The sequence below is a fragment of the Eleginops maclovinus genome, chromosome 24 (assembly GCF_036324505.1).
Source record: "Eleginops maclovinus isolate JMC-PN-2008 ecotype Puerto Natales chromosome 24, JC_Emac_rtc_rv5, whole genome shotgun sequence".
Taxonomy (NCBI): domain Eukaryota; kingdom Metazoa; phylum Chordata; class Actinopteri; order Perciformes; family Eleginopidae; genus Eleginops; species Eleginops maclovinus.
In genome coordinates this window covers 8,866,491-8,885,187 of record NC_086372.1, presented here as the reverse complement: position 1 = coordinate 8,885,187, position 18,697 = coordinate 8,866,491, and the positions used below count along the sequence as shown (strand labels likewise).

The 18,697-nt window shown below is 44.7% G+C and overlaps 1 protein-coding gene across 1 annotated transcript in view; it reads right to left on the bottom strand.

The window, feature by feature from the left end:
• The window catches only part of spega (striated muscle enriched protein kinase a), a 36,713-nt gene extending 20,725 nt beyond the window's left edge, over window positions 1-15,988 (bottom strand). The window contains 7 exon segments of the mRNA XM_063878106.1: window positions 3-217; window positions 380-1,234; window positions 2,309-2,459; window positions 4,576-4,674; window positions 5,478-5,512; window positions 6,378-6,420; window positions 15,584-15,988. Coding sequence (XP_063734176.1) covers window positions 3-217; window positions 380-1,234; window positions 2,309-2,459; window positions 4,576-4,674; window positions 5,478-5,512; window positions 6,378-6,420; window positions 15,584-15,953 — 1,768 coding nt within the window. The 5' untranslated portion in view covers window positions 15,954-15,988.
• Window positions 15,989-18,697: the final 2,709 nt, after the last annotated feature.

Sequence of the window (18,697 nt, the reverse complement as noted above, 5' to 3'; positions counted from 1 at the left end):
AGGGCTGACGGAAGGAGTGGGTGACGGGGCGAGCCGGGGGGGCTTGGGAGGGTACTGGGACCCCGGTTCGCTCACGGTTAGTGGAGATGTTCTTGGTGACCTGTGGCCTGCTTGGTTGTCCCTCTTTGACCCCAGGTCTCTGATGGGGGATGAGGATTTTTGAGATTTTGCAACAAGTGCGTCTGTGTCAGCTGCTGGAGAGCTTTGCAGGGGTTCCCTGTGTGCAAAGACAAGAAAACAGTTATGCAACAAGTCCACCATTTTTATCAGATTTCAAGGAGGTGTGAAATCAATTGAAAGATTTGTTCACACCTTACGTGAAAACAATGCATTTTAGAAAACACTAATTCATCAGTAAAAGAGCATTTGTATTTCAAACCTGGTGAGGCTTGTCCTTATGGCTGTTGGCAATGGTTGCCCTGGTAACTGGTGAACTGGCGCCGTCTCCATGGTAACAGAGATTTTCCCTGTTCGTCCTTGTGATGAGCAATCCGCCGGTTCCCCCTGTGAATCTGGCTGTGTCATGTTTCTGCCTTCAGGGCTGTTACTCTGAGTCCCCAGACCTTTGCCTTGGGCCTGTGGAGACATCTGCAATCTGCTGCCCACTTCCTTTCCCCCGACTTTTCTCTCCTCCAGGGCGCGCTCCCTCGCCTCCAACTTTTTAACCACCTGGGGAGGAATGGGCTCTACTTTTCCTGTGGTGAGCCTCTCCTTCTGTGACAGCTGCTCCGTGGAGTACGCCTTCTTCAAGCTCGGTTTCCCCACAAGTTTCTTGATCCTCTGGAGCTCCTCTGCAAACTTGCTCTGGTAGCTCTGCACCCTCTGCGAGTAGCTCGTCTTGTCCTCTAAGGACGAGGCCCGTTGCTTGAACGCTGATCTCTTCTGTGCTGCGCCCTGCAGGATCCGCTCCTCGTCTTTGCTCGGGCCGCCTGTCTTCTTTCCGCTGTCGTCTGAGTCGAAGGAAGCCGCTCTTCCAGATCTAGATCCTCCTGATGGATCCACACTAGCCCTTTTTTCCTCAAAAGCACAAACCTTGTCGAATATCTTGGGCCCCGCACGAGCCAGTTTAGGCGTCATGACAACACTGTTAGCACTGGATGCCTGGTCTGTCTTAGAAGATTGGGGATGCGAAGGATCGTCTGGGATGCTGTTTTTGTGCGTACTGGGAGGTGGCTGGGGAGAAGACAGGGGGACACGGGAGGAGAGCCCCTGTGATTCGTCAGCAGTTTGAGTCCTAGAGGGGTGAGGAAGGATTGAGGGGGAAATGGAGGTTCGAAGTTAGAGCTCTAGTGCAGCTTCCATAGGTGTCGGAATAGTAAGAAAGCAGCAGATGAACGTCCATTTGTGTCATTTAGTTTTCATGTTGTGAGTTCCTTGTGTTAAGTCTGTGTCTCATTTTCAAAAAGCAACACGTCAGACAAAGTAAAATGAAATGGCAAAAATAGGAATGGAAATCAAGTGTAGCCCACATTTCATTTTTTTGTAACTGAACTGGAAATTGTAGGCATGATGCAGCAACGGAAATGCAGATCTACAATGTGAACTCTTACAAAATGCCCTTGCTTCAAATACAAAAACACCATGCCTAAAAAGAAACTGTGAACCACATGATTATTAAATTGTGTTCATGCTAATATTATCTTGAATCAAAGCCAGCCACCCATGCAAGCCACAGCAAACCTATAAAGACATGGTGTTAATCCAAAGGTGTGGGGCGTCTCTTCAAAACATGCAGTGGGTAAAAAGAGTCATCACAGTTTCAAAAAAGTGCTGAGTAATACATTTTAGCAGACTGTACCACTGTGTCCTCTCTAATGGCTATAGAAATATGAACAATGGTATTAAGAGAGATCAGTTATCATTGTTAGATTAAAACAAAACCACACACACAGCAACAAAAAGAGTCAGGAGGAAAGTGTGGGCATCAAAATAAAAACAACACTGTATGAAAAAAGCTTGAATATATGAAATAAGAGTTGGGGAACTTATTACATATGGAATACAGTTTTTGCAAGTTGGGTCTATGGCAGATGTTATGTCTTGTGATTTCATTTGGGGTTTGTGGCCAGTCTTAGTGTTTTAGTGGGCTCCTAAAAATAAAAATGCCATGTACTATAACGGCATAGAAAAAGTCCTCCCTCTGTAGAGGCTGAACATGCTCCCATAGTAGTCGCTGCCTACAGAAACACTTTCCTCTGACCCCTGAACAGGCCGTGCCAGGTTAGCGTGAGACGCTCGGATTAGCGGTTCCACACCCAGGTGACGGACAGGGGGGGCCCCCTCAGCGGGAGCCCCTCCGAGGGCTTGCCTGGCAGGGTTTGTGGGGTCCAAGTGAGACCCTGGAGGGCGGGATCCTAGAGCTCGGAGCTCTCGTTCCACCACGGGGTCATAGCCACCAGGAAGTGTGGCCCTGCGATCCGACGCGTCCGGGTTGTAGTCCAGCATCCCGCCTCCCTCACCTGCAGAGACGGGAGACAACTTAAAAAAGGAATCACAGATGCACAGTATGTTTTACATTTTGTTCTCATGTCTGCATAATGCATACAATACCCCAGAAGCATGTCGGAAAGATGAATTCATCAACTCAACGATACAGCAATTTAATGAGCAGGAACCCTGAGCTTGTAGAAAATGATTCTGATGTAAAGTGCAGGATCATCATTAAGCATAAAAAAAGGGCTGGGATGGATAAAGGGTCTATTGATTTCTTGGAAACAGGAAATGAAATGTATAAGAGCTACGCTGCGGGAGCATGCACCACTTAGAAGAGATCCTCCCCCGTCGCAAATCAGGTAATGATTGACGTTTTAGTGATGAGCAACGCGGACGGGAATGCTTTGGCAGCGAAAAGAAAGAGCAGTCAGCATCTTGCTTTAACGATGGAAACCTTGAAACGGCGATGGTGCCGAGGATATAAAACGACAGCCTCCCACTGCCGTCACAAATGGAACTGACTAACTATATCAGCGAAGCAACAGAACTAAAAGGAAATATCACTAGACTTATTGAGCCCTAATGTTCGGTGTTTAATTCCTCTGTGTTCTGCTTTCATTTTTATTCAGAATACCTTTAGATTTGAAGCTAATTCCCCAACAATCTCGTCTCGTACATGTACACTAGATGCAAAAAAAAATCAGTCTAAAAGGGAAACTAAACTGAAGCTTTTGCAACATTAAGGAAGGACCTGCTTCCTATTTGTGTTTAACAAGGCGTTCCACATTTGTGTATGCAGCAGAGGAAACAGGAATGTGCTCCTAGAAGAGAACAAACGATGCATCACCTCATCCCTCCCTCATTTGATATTCTCTTTTTTTCCAGTTTCTTGTCTCTGGAGGGATGTGATGAGGGCGTAGTCAGCCCGCCAACACGTAAGCCTCGAAAGTGCAAACTGCACTGTGAACAGGCGAGGGAGGAATGTGAAATGTCTATTCGGTGCAGGTGTCAATGGTTCGGATCTATATTCAGACGTCCTGTTGCCCAGTTAGGAATGGGCGCTGAGGGCATGCAGGTTCTGTGACGCCAGTCTACCGACACCGTTTCAGCGAATGAGTGAATACACTGTTAGGAATTACTGAGCTGACAGGATAGGCAAATCATTTCCACATTTGCATTTAGAGATCGTGAGTGGATAGACATAGTGAAAGCACTCTTTAATGAATTTGGTTTGTGTATTTTAGACCTAATAAGTCGATGGAATATCACAAGACACATCATGGAACTTGGTTCTGATGGGCGTAAATGCAAATGTGTGGGTCTGAGTTCAGCAAGGAGTGAACTTACAAATCAGCCGGAGCCATTTTATCGAGGGCCCTCTACTGCTCCTTTTCAGGTTCATGTTAGTATTTGGTGTGTCTTTCTTTTCCTCATACTGCCTGTGCTGCAGCACCTCTTTTCACCTTCTGTCTGAAACCAGAGCCCAGTCTGCTCTGATGAGAGATAAATCCCAAACGAGTATCTGTCCTCATACTAAATGCTCCACAGTTGGTTCCTTATTGATTTAAACTGTGAAAGCACACAATGTAGTCAAATAATTGCCGCGATTATCTTCGACCTCATTCATCCGGCAGAAACAATGTCATTTTTCGGGGCCGTGTGGAGCCACGCAGTGGGATCCAGACCTGAGACAGGTTCCCTGCTGAAACTAGGGCAGTGTGTCACTCTGTTGCATCACAGCATTAGGGATTCATGGGAAATGGACTTCATTTTCTGTGGTGATGCAACGTTCTGATTAACAGACGACCGCTCCACCTCCTTTTAGGAATTCATCCAACGCACTTCTTTGGCTGGCCTGATAACAACCTCCATTACATACATCAATCTGCATTGAGTCATCATTTTGAAGAAGTGTGTTTTTGGCAGTGATGTTGGTGCTGCAGTAAGTCATATTGACTATAAATAAGGTTTAGATAGCATCTGACTATGTGAATGCTGCCCACTGCACATTTTTGGCAAGTAATGCATGGTCCATACTATAAAAATACACATCAAAGAAAGCTGAAAGTACACCGTCGAAGAGCTAATCCAGGAAGAGAAAAACTTGTAGATAACCTCAGCAATATTTTTTAGATCAACTACCTGAAGGTCCTCTCCGTCCGGCCTTGTCTTGGTGCCTCCCGAGCCCTTCTTTTGTTTCCATCTGAGGTTCTGTGGTCTCATCCTCTGTGGTCTCAGAGTCTGAAATAAAGGGAAGCCAAAAACACGGGGATGAGTAAGGATGGGGTAAGAAGGTGGAGATCGGGAGAGAGAAATTGAGGTGGAAACAACGACACAGTCCCGGTGAAAATGACTTTTCACTTTTGCTTAGCGAGACAGAGTTTCGTGGGGCCCTGAGATGAGCCCCGAAAGTGAAATAAAATGGGTTGAAGCTTGAGCGTGACAGGGAGCCAGCTGTGGCTTATGAAAACACATGGTTGGTACATGCGGGTGGGGTAATGTAAGATGCTCTCTGATCAGATCAGATGGGTTTGGTTTTGGTAACGATTTACTTTGTATCTTAGTTTAGACTAATACGTCACCTGCTATCATAAATAGAAACCTTGAACATCTTAAAGATTTATTACGATGGAAAATGTTTTTTAGATTTGACTTGATGTCAACAATCTGAGATGATTACTGCTTAACCTTTCCAAAAGATCAGTACGAGTGGAACAACGTGAAGAGACTTGTACGTGCAGCAGTGAGGGGCCTTAATATTTAGGAGGTAAGTTCACAGAAACTCAAATCACAGAAACACAGAAAAGAAGGACAGGTACAACAGCCATTGATTGCAGTCTTGATTTTATAACGAAGAAGCAGAAAAAGATGATATGGAGAACTGATTTTCTTGAAGCACACACACACACACACACACACACACACACACACACACACACACACACACACACACACACACACCATCAGGAGGGGGAACAGATGAAGTCAAGGAGTGACGAGAGGGGGGGGGGAGGTCAGAAGATGAATCAGGCAGGCAGGTTTACCATAGCTTTGCTTTCGGCAGGAGCGGAAAACTTCACTTCCATAGTGGCAGCAAGAGAGGGCAGACGGGAGAGCACCGTTACTATGGAAACCAGCATCTCTCTCACCCACACGACCAATCCTCTTCGTACCCATTAGCGTCTAAAATCACCAGCCAAACTGCCGGCTGGCTGACAGATATGTGTTCTGGTTAGAGAGCTCGTGAAGGAGGAGGACGACAACCACAAAATAGGTTGAGCCTCATTGCGCCGCGCATCAAGTCGGATTAGATAATTCCAGAAGGTCTGCCTAATGATAAGAAAGCCAATGTAACATGAACAATCACCATTAACGCATTACATTAGTAGCAGCGTGTGTGTGTGTGTGTGTGTGTGTGTGTGTGTGTGTGTGTGTCTTTTCTTCCTAGATCCACCCATCTGCATCAAATGAAGTTAAATAGCTTGCACACCAGGCGAGGGAAATTGACTCAGCAATGTGATCACGAGGGAATATAATTCACAGGGCTTGTGTTGTAACGTAAATATCATTTGTGAGTACAGTACAGCAAGCCTTTGGTTTGGCTCGGATCGTAGATTGCACAAATTTGGCCAAATATTATACCGTAAAACATCCAGGCTGAGAGGCAACAACCTGATTAAAAACATATTGCTCTGTGGGGGTGGATGTACAACACTAAAACCCACTCTGGTTGGAAGCAGTCGAGCAGAAAAGCTAATAAATACGCTAAAGAAATATAGATGTTCAACAGCACATTTACACATACTGGTTATTAGAGGAATACATCAAAATGAAATGCATGCTGGTGAAAGCTAACCGGCTGAACAGTAGTTCAGTTTTGTTTTCTAACAGAGGAGAACACAATTTACTACAGAAGTGGAGTAAAGCTCATACTGACAACACACCATGGGTAAATCTGCCAAATGTCCTTGTGGAGTGCCCAGTTCTCTGAAACAAGAAACAAAGGAAACTGTAATTCAACAACAGACAGACAACAATTCTGTAACACACAAAACCGCCGGTCCCTTATACCCTAAATTAACGCTGTTACTCGAGTCTAAGAGGCAGAAGTGACTCCTCAACACGCTGCGTTTGTAGAAGAAAGTGTCACATTTAGAAATAACTGTAAGTGATGTTAAAATGACTCGATGTTCAAAGGCCTGGTTTGCTTGCTCCTGATGTTGCAAGGAAAGTAATCCAAATTATTGGAGCTTTCTCCCAGTCCTCAACAGTTGCCTCAAACAGGTCAAAACATCTTTGGGTTGAAGCTGACATTTACTAACGTCTTCCACAGCGTAACGGGTTCCTCTTATGCATTACATCAAACACTGCTTGATGGACTTTGAAAACATGGATCTGACTTCTGAAAGACGGTATGATCACAGCAGAATAATGCTGATGAATGATCTTGACTCGTCCTGTTTGTCAAATGATAGACATCTAGATTCAGTAGGGGTCCCTGCTGATGAAGCACTTGGTGAAAGTGCTACTCGGACATTCTGTCAATCAGCACCAAGGAGAGCGCCTCAGAATGACTCACTGCTTTGCCGTGGATGGAAAGGGAAAGTAGCAAAAGTGCGAAGTGATATGACTCATTTCGCACTCTTTTACCCCCACGTTCGTGCGCCTTGAGTCGGGCAATTTGATTAACTGCTGCCTTGTGAAAACATGCTGTTTGACTCCACTAGAAGCTTCCATCGTCGTCGTGATCTCCATTGTTATGGCCTCGAGGCAATCATATCAGCAAAAGCCAGCCACAAACGGCTTTCTGAAAAGGCTGCTTTTGGCAAATACTTCAAAAGAAAACTCTATGGGTGCAATCCAAATCCTGCCAGCATTATTGTCGCAGATCTGCTGCTGGAAGCAAAAGAACAAGTCTCAGGGGTTTGATATTGAAGCAGAACTCAAAAGGAGGCAAAGGGACCATGAGAAATCTGCTCTGTCCTGCGCTTTGCTCCCTCCGAAGCCCTTCTGACTGGCTGCCCTGTTTCTCATGTCTCCATGGAGTGTACCCTACTGACACACTTTCCCTCTGCTCATCATTTATGAAACCTGACGACATTTAGGCAAGATTTGCGTTTCACAACATGGAGTGAGGGACAGTCCAGATGTGGACGGTTTGAAGACGTAAAAGGGGGTCGTTTGCTTCTTTTGGTGTTTCAATGGAAGATGATCTTCAACGCTCATACTTTTTTTTGCTTAGTAGTTTCCTGCGCTGACTTTCTTTGACATGTTGTCCTGATTTGCCCTCAACATATCAGCAGATACGACGCGCTGGAAAAAGAAAAAATCAGCTCACACTTTTGGCTTTTTCAAAACAGAATAGCATGCAGGTTGTAATTCATGTGCAAAAAATTCCCAAAATGTTCCTTTTCCCCTGTTGTACATTAACATATTTGCATGTCATTATCAGGTAAAGGGTGTGGCAAGACATCAATATGTTAAAAAAGAATCTCCATAAAAATCTGTCTGGATGCAGCAGTCATTAAATCCCCCCTGCCCCCGAAAAACAGAAGCAAACTAACCTGAAATCTCTTCTTGGACCAGATTTTCTTCATCTCTTCCTAGTAGTGCTTCCTGTCAAGCGAGCGAGGTTACCTGTGGCATGAGCTCACGAAAACAAGCCGAAAAAGCCCAGGGTGTGGCATGAACAAAATTCAAAAATCCAGATTCACAACAGGGATTCAGCCGCCTTTTGTGCGTGGGTGTGTTTACTCTCCAGTCTGGCAGCGAGGCGGGGGGAGAACGAGAGAGCCGGATGCAAATAAGCCGGAGCCAGGTGTCTTTGTGTCTGAGCGTGTATCCGCTGATGTGAACAGCGTCCCTCTCTGACGTAGACGCTGCCTTTAGAGGGGCAATTCTCCGCTGGTTTGGTCAAGTCCCCCCTCCTCTGCTCGATCTGCCTCAAACGGGAACACACTCGCTACAAGAGGAGGTGGGGGTTGGAGGACTGAGCTCAAGAGGTGTGTTGGTCTTTATTGCGGTGGTGGATAAGAGAAGGAGGAGGAGGAGGAGGAGGAGGAGGAGGAGGGAGAGGAACAACTGGCTTCAGCGGAGCATGTTGACATGGGAAAGATGAGAGCGACAGAGTGAGATCGAGAAGAGGAAAGTGAGAAAGAGCAGAGAGTGGAGGCGAGAGTGGGAGACAAGGGGACAGCTTCAAGAGGGAGGAGGCAAAAAGGAGAAACAGAGAGAGGCAGATGCATAGATGAGAGGATAGAAGGGATGGCTAGACATTAAAGAGGGGGGAAGGGTGACTGAAACTAATAGGTTTCTTAGGAAAAGGGTGCTACTGAATACAAACATGAACCTCACACCCTTCCTACACCCTCTTAATCTCAGTCTATGCTCCTGCTTTCTTCTCTATGAAATGTAGCAGACCTCCGGATAGGCATTCATTATTTATATACATTCCATGTGAGCTTTAAACAATGATCGGTTCAAGGTGAGCAAAGCCTCAAGCAGCAGAGGGTTATAAACACTGGGTTCAACCGAAAGAAAACCCTTAATCTAAATGTGTTTTAAATAATGAGGAAGTCATTGTAAAGTCTATGAAATGACATTCAAGCTTAACCATTATTGAGACTGATATCTATTTGAATAGAGGCCTGTGTAAGTCGCACACAGATGACATGTAAGAAAACTCTCTCTTCCAGTCATTTCGTTCACAGTCGTGACGAGAATATGCTCCTGCTTTCCACCATCCATCTACCTCCTCCTGCATACCCCCATCTCGGTCTCTAAAAAAGCTCTCGCACACGTTAATTGTTCTTGCAGACACATCTGTGCTCCTCACACCTCCTCCATCAAACGAATCTAAAAATAATTACAGGCAGATCAACCAGCTGCTCGGAGTCCTTGTCCACATTGCTGCAAAGCTCTTCTGTCCCTGACTGGCTGCGCTGAGCGATGTGCTTTTTAGCGTTGTTAAGTGAGGCATGCTACTATTTATTGCCTTGTAAACACATAATCAATAGGACATTTACCCCAGCCATGAAAAAGAAGTAGCTCAGTGAATGGTTTCGAGCTTCATTATATGTTTGCCTCTTTTCTATTTATCCGATAATTAGTGGTGATTTGTATCTAAAACACATTCAAAACGAGATGAAAAGACAAACCTAGATCCAGCACGGTGCAATTGTGCAACATTTCAACAAAGCTCCCTCTCTTCATCCTCGCCTGCCTCGCACTCCTCCTCCACCCCTCACATTTCAGTCCGGCACAGAGTGCAGAAATCAATAGCAAGGCTTTATGCGTGATATGGGATACACCCCCAAGTAACCGATCAAACGCCCTGGATCAATAAGCCCATCATAACACAAAATTCCACGACCATCACCCAATGAGAGGGCAGATTCGGTGGCGTAGCATCCATTTCCTTGGGAAAACTCTATCATGTGGGGTTTTTTCCATGCTCACTAAAAGCCACAAAGAGCCAGCTTCAACTCATCTCTGGCTGGGATATCAAACAATATCAGTCGTTGAGAAAAGATAATTACATTTTATTGGAGCGTGTCATTTATCTCACTCTCAATCTGGTTTCGTTTAATGGCATGGAAGGCAAAACTGTCCCCTGCACTGCAGTGTGCTCAGACATGGAAGTAAGCAGATCCTCGTTAGTGATTTCTAACCTGTGTCAGACATGCAAAAAACAACACAAGCATAACTTAAGGCTAGTCACATTTAAAGCGTCTATGTTGACTCGTCTGCAAAATGTGGCTTCTGCGATATTAAAGGAGATGGAAAATGAAGCTGAATGAGCTTTACAAACATTCAGGGCAGGTGCAAATTGGAGCACGCCACAGTTTAATTAGCTTAAAACAACAATAGAGTGAGCAGACTTCACGGAAACCGATTGATTTTGTGACGGGGGCTGCTTTCGGTGAAGCCGCTTGATGGATGCCTTCCAGTCACGCAGCTTCATCAGCAGCAGGAACGAGGAAAGGCATCCTGCTGCCGTTACATCTTCTGTGATGTTTCTGTTCGTGCCATCAAACTAAGCGGTTATTGATGCACGCTATAGGTCAGGCGAATAACGGCTCATTTAAATCATTAGGCATTATGAAAGGAACATTAATATGCTTCAGATAAGCTGCACGGTGTTCCTCCATTGATCACGTACATTAAGATCAGAACACAATGACACTTAGTCATTTGCCCCTCCGATAACCACCCCGAGGTAAATGAGTGCTGGTATGCGGAATAAGTTCGTACGGTGAGGCAGTTTGGAAATCCTAAATGACAGTGGCCAATGTTGACAGTCACACTGCAACCCGATCCTACCACCTAATCCCCCCCCCCAAATCCCTCAGGGTCCCTGCGGATGGCTGTGTACAACCGGGATGGAACACAAACACACACTTTGCCAGACTAATCAGCAGAGAAACGGCGTCCCATATAGAGCCTCAGCTGCCTGATGATAATAGAAAAGCTAATTAATTGTACCGTCTCCTTAATCCACTGGAACTTAATATTTAGAGAATGTGAAATCACCAAGCGGCTATAGACTATCTCTGCGCCAGTGTGCCGATGTAGGGCGACTGTGTCGATAAGAACTTGGGAGAGCAGGAATGCCATGCTACATACGCTCAGACACTGACTGAGCAGACAAATGGGTTTGAGGTTCAACTGCAACACTTATGCAGACAGAAAGCATTTACCTACTACATTTATAGCCCTGGGAATGCCAGTGATCTTTGACTGTCATTGAAAGTCCAGATTCTTATATATTTGACAATTTGCATATATATTTGAAGAGTCTCGCTCATTAAAACATCACGCTAGGCTTGTTTTAATTTCTTAAACATAGTACCAGTGTAAAGACACCTCTATGAGCATCAGAACATCTTAGATTTAACCATTTGCTTTGTCGTAGTGAATATAGACCTGTCAATCATTTTTCGCTGGACTTAAGGGACGGGGTGACCCTTTGTTTACATGTCAATCGTGGAGTTGGCCCTTTAGAGCGATTACTGTAGTTGATTTCTATTTACATGAGGACTGCTTGAACAAGATAAGCTATTTTTTGGAGAAACAAAGAAAGTGTTCATGCCGTTTCCCAACTCTTGAGGCCTATGGTGTGATTACCGTCACATGTTTTAAACTAAGAGTGGCGTTTTGAGAGAAAACAACAGTCTATGTTTAGCCATTTCTATACTTGTTCTATTACAAACGAGATTGATGTTAAGTCGAGCCTGCGGGAAAAAGCATTATCCTTGTATAGCTTGGGATTTGTACAACAGTGCAAGGCATAGAGGACACACAAACTAAATCCAATTAGGCAGCGGCAAAAACTGCCTCAAGTGTATTACCTTGTTTTCATTTCCATTACAGCTGTTCCACTCAGTTGCATTTAGTAAATACCCCTGCTACAGTGTGATCCTTCTCCTACTTGGACCATTTTATTCCAACAAATACTTAGCATTGATACCTGCTCCCACTCACCTCTCTGTTTCTTGCTCCTCGGCCCACTCACGCCCTCCCTAGCACTCCTCAGAGCTTTCCGTGCATCAAGCAGCTCCTTCCGTAACATAGCTTCTTTTGTGTGCTCCTCAAGATGCCCAAAAACACGTATCCTTTATGGAAAGTCTTCCAACAAGTCCATCGAAACACACCACCTAAAACAAGGGAACTACCTCAAAATGACTCCATGATTCATGCCTCCGTAATAAGATGTCTTGGTGCAGCCAGATCTCTAAAGATGGCTCCTTGACTTTTAAACATCCTCTTCCTTATCCCACGTCTCTCTTTCCCCCCCCCCCCTCTCCCTGTCTTCCCCCAGTCCTCCCTAACTTTGACAGCCAGCCTTAGCAGTCTATTTCCAGTCTAACATAGTACAACCCCTCCGGTTGTACTGTACTTTCCCTTTGCACCCCCTTTCAAAACGAGCCTGCCCCCCCAGTTATAGCAGGAGATTAAGCGCACTTCTACACCGATACAAAACGACCTTTGCCGTCCTCTGTGGGACACTCTGCCTGTACAACGGGACTTTTTGAAACCCCATTACAAGGCAGACATGTTGTAACACTCCATCATGATATGCTACAACTGCTATACATGACGAGACAATGGGAAACAGTGAGGGGGGGTGGTCTATTTCAGACGGCTGATAAACCTTGGTGCTGGAGGTGACAACAACACTTGCATTGAATGAGTTAAAAAAGTTCACTGAATGCTGATGCTTTGTGATCTATATATATGAATGTGATTATAGAACACCGGGGGCTTTGACTAGGGCCGTGAAAGAGCATCAAACGCTGAATTAGAGCTGTTGTAGAACTGAGCCCTCTTTCTCAACCTGTCACTCTCTTTATAGACGCTTGCAGGTGATGTAACAGACCCTCTGGTATTCATAGCAGGGTCCGTGCTGCTGGGGAATTGCATGTTGAATAAATGAACAGTTAGTGCTGTGACCGGGTCTGATTGAGTTGGTGTGTATACTATTCACGTGTGAGTATCTGGTACAGTAAATATTTCCCATTAATAACCACATCGGATTTGATTACTAGCTGATGTAAAGTGAAGAATGGAGATATTACTGCCTTGATATTTAAGCCACTCATTATTAAATGTATTAGTTTATTGTTGTTCACTTTTTATCCCTAAAGAGCAACTTCACATAAAAGTCCTATCTTTACATCTCCCCCCTTGGACCATCTGATATCCTAAAAGTAGTTTCAAATGTGAGCGATGTGCTGCTTTTTCAGAGCTTCCACCAAACTGCTTATCGGGCCTTTAGACGCCTGACAGTATGTTAATAAAACGCTGTACGCCTGAGGGTGACGTCAATAAAGCGGTCTAGACCTGTGACACAGCACTACTCTGGTTTCTGGTTGGTCCGATCGCAGGGTGATATCTTAAAGTGACAGACATGGCTGTCCGTCTGACTCACTCGAAAAGCAGACTGAACAGCCATTAAAACTGACCGCACACTCGTGTGTAACTGCACAATAACAGACACCCACACAGACACACACTCACTGCCCCGGCATACACACACACAGTCTCTCTTTCATCACCGTGAGCGTGATTGAGTGTGACAGCGCCGCGTCTTGACCGTGGCGATGCTATAATTATCTGTGATGTCTGCTGGTGCAATCGGAGAGGGGGCCGGCGGCATCCACACATCAGTGGAGCACGAGCCCTCTGGCTAGCACGGCACATACCGGGCCATAAATAAGCACAAGGAGAGAGAGAGAGAGAGAGAGAGGAGGGGAGGTGTAGGAGGGAGGCAGAGGTCAGAGATAAAGTGGGACATCTCAGACCCGAAAAATGACCAAATAGTGAGGAACAAAAGGGGGTTCTTTTGCTGTCTTATACCAGTTTATCATTCATTTATCTATTAAAAGTTAGGCAAGAAATACAGAAAAAGGGCTCCAATGCAAGTCCCTTGAAGCAACACACTGCCCCTGGAGTTTAAGGGGTCATAAATACGGGCAGCTGTAATGCTAAGCATGCATTTGTTATGATGACATTACTCAATCAAAAATAAGAGTATTTGCTAACATGACACAAGACATACGGGCCAGCTAGTGTTTACTACCTAGGCCTGCTTGACCCCCGGTGCAGGCACCACACAGGCCTTTAAAACCTCCTGCTCCCAGCGGTCTGGGGCTCCTTTGCTAGCGATGTCAACACCAACCCTTCCCCTGTGCTCCAAGATCCCAATTAGAGCAATTTAATTAGGGACCAGAATGATAAATGCATACTATCTGTGCGGTCTTGTAGGGGTTAAATACATTTCAAACAGAACTCCAATCAAGCTGAAGTTAGCAGACCTAGATCAAAACAGGTGACAATGAGTGACAGATGAAAGAGAGCAGAAATAGGCACTGAGGAACAGAAGTGAAGAATAGGAGACTCGCGCTGAATTGAAGAGAAAAGATTTAAAGTAGAAAAGCAAGACAGAGCGGTGCTGAGTGATATGCCAGCTGGACTGTGTGTCAGCTCATAGTGTGAGAGCTACTGACATGTGAGCTCAACTTTCTCCACAGGCCAAGGAAACACCAGTGCCGTCACCAAATCTACCCAGCATAACAATGATCTCACTGAATATTTATCCAGTCTTCTACGCACTTGACACAAATGGATGACGCAAACGGGTCCGTGACAATAGATGTGATCTACTTGCTCACTCAAATATGTTCTGTAGTTTGGTTATACAGCAAACAATGAGATACAGGGCTATATGTGACAGGGCTCTGGGATCTACTTATCTTGGAGTTATTTTCTGAGGCACAGAGTAGAGCTGAGCTAAAAAAGAGTAGAGAAGCTCCACTGATAAATGCTATCCTTATCCCTGCGAGGCCGAGGTGATACCCTGGGAAATAATAGACAATCCATCGTGCAAGACATCTTAGTGATTCCCTTCTAAGTGCTCTGCAGCATGGAGGGTTATTGAAAAGCATGCTCAAAAGGATTCCTGCATTGACGAGGTCAACAATAAAGATAATAAGGAGGAGGGGACAGACAGGACAGATCACTGAGGCCTTTAAAAAAAGAATACAATGCCTTGCTAGCTTTTTTGAGGGGGGCTAGTATCATAGCCTCAATACACAGCAGTTTCCAATGCTCAGATTGATAATACAGCTGATGAGTGGCGTTAACCTAAAATCAGTCATGCAGGCTGATGATTTGTCACAGTTTTAATGTCATAAAGACGACATTGCCCAGGCTTAGGGGAATTTCCCCAGTTTCTGGTTGAAATTAGCGTCCTAATAGATGGAAAGTTCTCACCATGTGCCAAAATCACAACTTCCTCGGCTCAGTAAACACAATAATCAACACCCAAAAGGTTCAGCTGTACAGCTACAGCAAGGGCAGGTGTCACTGCTCTCCTCCGGTATGTCTCTACTTACACAAGCTAATTAAAGTACTTGACAGTGCAGGTCTGCAGAAACGGAAGACGAGTTTACGGCCTCATGATCAAAACAAAGTCTCGTCTCTATAATTGTTTCGTCTGAGTGCGCTTTCACTGACAGGGATAGGGTTTCAAGGAATCAAATAATAGAAAAGGTGTCAGGAATGCCATTGGGTCTATTTGAGGATCTGTTTGGGTCGGCGTTAAGTCGTTTCAAAGAAAATAGAGTATGTTTGTTAGGGTTGTGATTACCTTCACCGAGGTCCATGATGGCCAATACCGCGCTGCAGCTTGCCTCTCCCAGCTCGTTGGTTGCCATGCAGGTATACAGGCCAGCGTCGCTCATGCGGCAGTCCCGTATCCACAGCCCGCCTGCATCCTGAGCTTCCGATGGAGGGAGCGGCTCATCGTTGTGGTACCAGGTGAGAGTAGGTTTTGGAAATCCTCCCACCGACACCCTCAGTCGGATATCACAGCTTGTTCCTACGGCTGCTTTACGGAGTTTACGAGTGAAAAACGGTGCTGTGGGTCCTGATACACCAGTGTCCGGAACAACCTTGTCCCTGGTGATTTTGGGCCTCTTGGATGGGATGCTGGGACTGGATCCTGGACCATCTGCCATCTTGCTTTCTTTTAGATTTCTTTAGGGACTTTTCTGGTAACTGATTTTGATAGTGAGAAGTGCTGCAGTTATTCTAGGCCTCGTCTGGAAGTCTCCATGGATGCAGAGGTCTCTGGGCTCACAGGGAGTGCAGAAGATGCTTGAGCTGGGCTGCTACACTAAGACTGAAATGATCAGAATGGGATTAAAGTGATGTGTAGAAATGATACAGTTTGACTACATATACTGCTTGCTTGTTTATGTGCTTATCAGAGGAAATGACATCATTGGTTGATTGTTCAAATGGATTAAAACCACACATGTTCAGTGAAGCGACTAAATTGCTACCTATCCTGTGAAAAAAACGGTTACATAACGAGGTATTTTTTTTCCATTATGACAAAATGACTCAAGTGACACCACCTCGGTATCACAGCTTTGGTTTGAGGTCTGAAATGTGTTTTCAAAAGCCTGACAAACTGGGAAATTAAAGTGTGAAAATAAAATAGGCGGAGTGGCCTAACTACAGGTGCTATCAAGTTGCATTATGGGAAATGTAGGATCGTTTTGGGGAATTTGATCCATACTGAGGGACAAAAGTCAAGATGTCTGTGCCTCTATATCTGTCTCTGGCAATTTCATGAACACTTTGAAGGTGTACTATCCGTTTGTATTCCTTTTAAAACAAAGCAAGATGTGACCTTATGTCATGGGATTGCGCTAATAAGCTGATCCACAGTTTCCTAAAATAAACCATGCCTGATAATAGAAAAGAAATGCATCTGGTCTCACCCGTTGAAGCCGACAGGAATCCTTCTTGACATCCCCGCAAAGTCCAAGGTAAAGTAACAAGATCCATGGAGTGAAGTATTTCATCTCAAACCATTTGCTAAAGCCCGTGTTGCTGCGTGTCCTTTAGCGAGCACTGGCTGTAGGTGTAAGTCCTCCCAGGATCATGTAGCATTAGCAGCCACTGCCATGGTCCCTTTCAACAGCTTCAACCCCGGTGAGGAGAGGTGGGACAGAGAGAGAGAGAGAGAGAGACCTTTTTCCCAAATGTCAAAGCACTCCGGCCCTCTGCTTTAGTGTGTTTTTCGCAACTACCTTTGAATTCTTACATTTTCTAAACCTTTTTAGGCCTCTTAGTTCTTAAATCAGCTCATGTTATCTGTCTCCCTCTCTCCCATCTCACAGCTTCACCCCCAACTCCCTCAGGTTGGGAACGACAGCTGCACCACGGATAGGTCACATTTCTTGGGCTGCCATGTATGACCCCCACACACACACGCACACACACACACTAACTCCCACACTCCAAGCCTTTTAGATAATGTTATCTACCAATGTATGCGAGAGCGTGCAAGCCCGTGAGAGTGTGTGTGCGCGCGTGTGTGTGTGTGTGAGAGGGACAGGCAGAGACAGCATGCGAGTGACAGTTGGAGTTGCTTTAAAAAGAACGTCTAAGAATAAAGACAGGACAGTGATTCATACAACTGTAGGGCAGTGATATAACACTGCATGGCAGTATAAGTGGTTGGAACAGCTGTAGTAGACACACTAGAACAACATGATTCATACATTTATTCACCTGAAGCTCATTTGCAGTGTTCTTATTAAATCATTTATTAAAATCCTCAGGCTTTTAGAAATGCTATCCTCTCTTGAAAGCTGCTTTCTTCAGTGTCAAAGCATCAGCATACATTCACTATACATCCCATTTAAATGTCAATATCTGAAAAAAGCGATTGTGATTTGTCATTCAAAAACAAGTTCCAGCAAGAAGACGTCACATAACGTCTCTTCTTCATCCTCGGTGTTAGCCAAGGTTCAGTCATTCATTATGGTATGTTTACTCAAAATAATGCTCCTGTGCAATTTCAGCACCAATAGGGCTGCCCAGTAATCTAATAATGAAGCACAGCAGGAATAAAAAGAGGATACGTTAAGGTTTGAGTGAATTAAATATCGTTTACATCGCCTCATTCCAATTATTCCTTTCCTGTTAACACATTGCGGTGTCAGGCTTCTTTAAATACCTGAAGTTTAATTCTGTTTGCAAACTTATGATCATCTTTCAGTTTGTAGGATCTGACTACGTTGCTTAGCTATTGAAGATAAAAAGACTGGTTAGAGAAGAGGGTGCTGCAGGTACAAAAGTGTGTCACAAATTCTCCCCTTTGAATGAGGGAGTGTTCACAATAATGATACCGAAAGACAGTTTTGCTTTCAGCATGGGTATTAAATATTCTTTATAGTTTGGTAAATAATGGCTGTAATGAAGGTTACATGTCTTTTTTCACAGCTTTTCATAAACGTATCTTATAAGATAGCACCTCTGTGTCATCAGGCCCACCGGTGGTAAACTAAATGAACATTAATACGTTGTTTTAGAAATATTTTAAAAAGGCAACAGCTCTCATTTTTTAAACGTCACATAGTGTAGGTATATGCGACTTATTTTTCCCTGTGGACATTTCTCAATTCAAGCCGAGCACTTTGATCCACTGACACCCTCTGAGGGAAAGTGCCACCACACGTAGAGCTGAGTTAATGGATGACTGAACTTGAAGGACAGGGCACGCATCAAATCACACTGAATTTATCCTGCTTTTCGCTGCTTTGACTTTGAGGAGCTGTTGCTGTGGCAACAAGTCCTCTGGCCACAGAATAGTGCGCTTTATATCAAATTAAACAACAATAACAGAACACATTTAAAATCGCCTCATTAATATCACGACAGAAAATCAATTACAATTCAGGGTAAA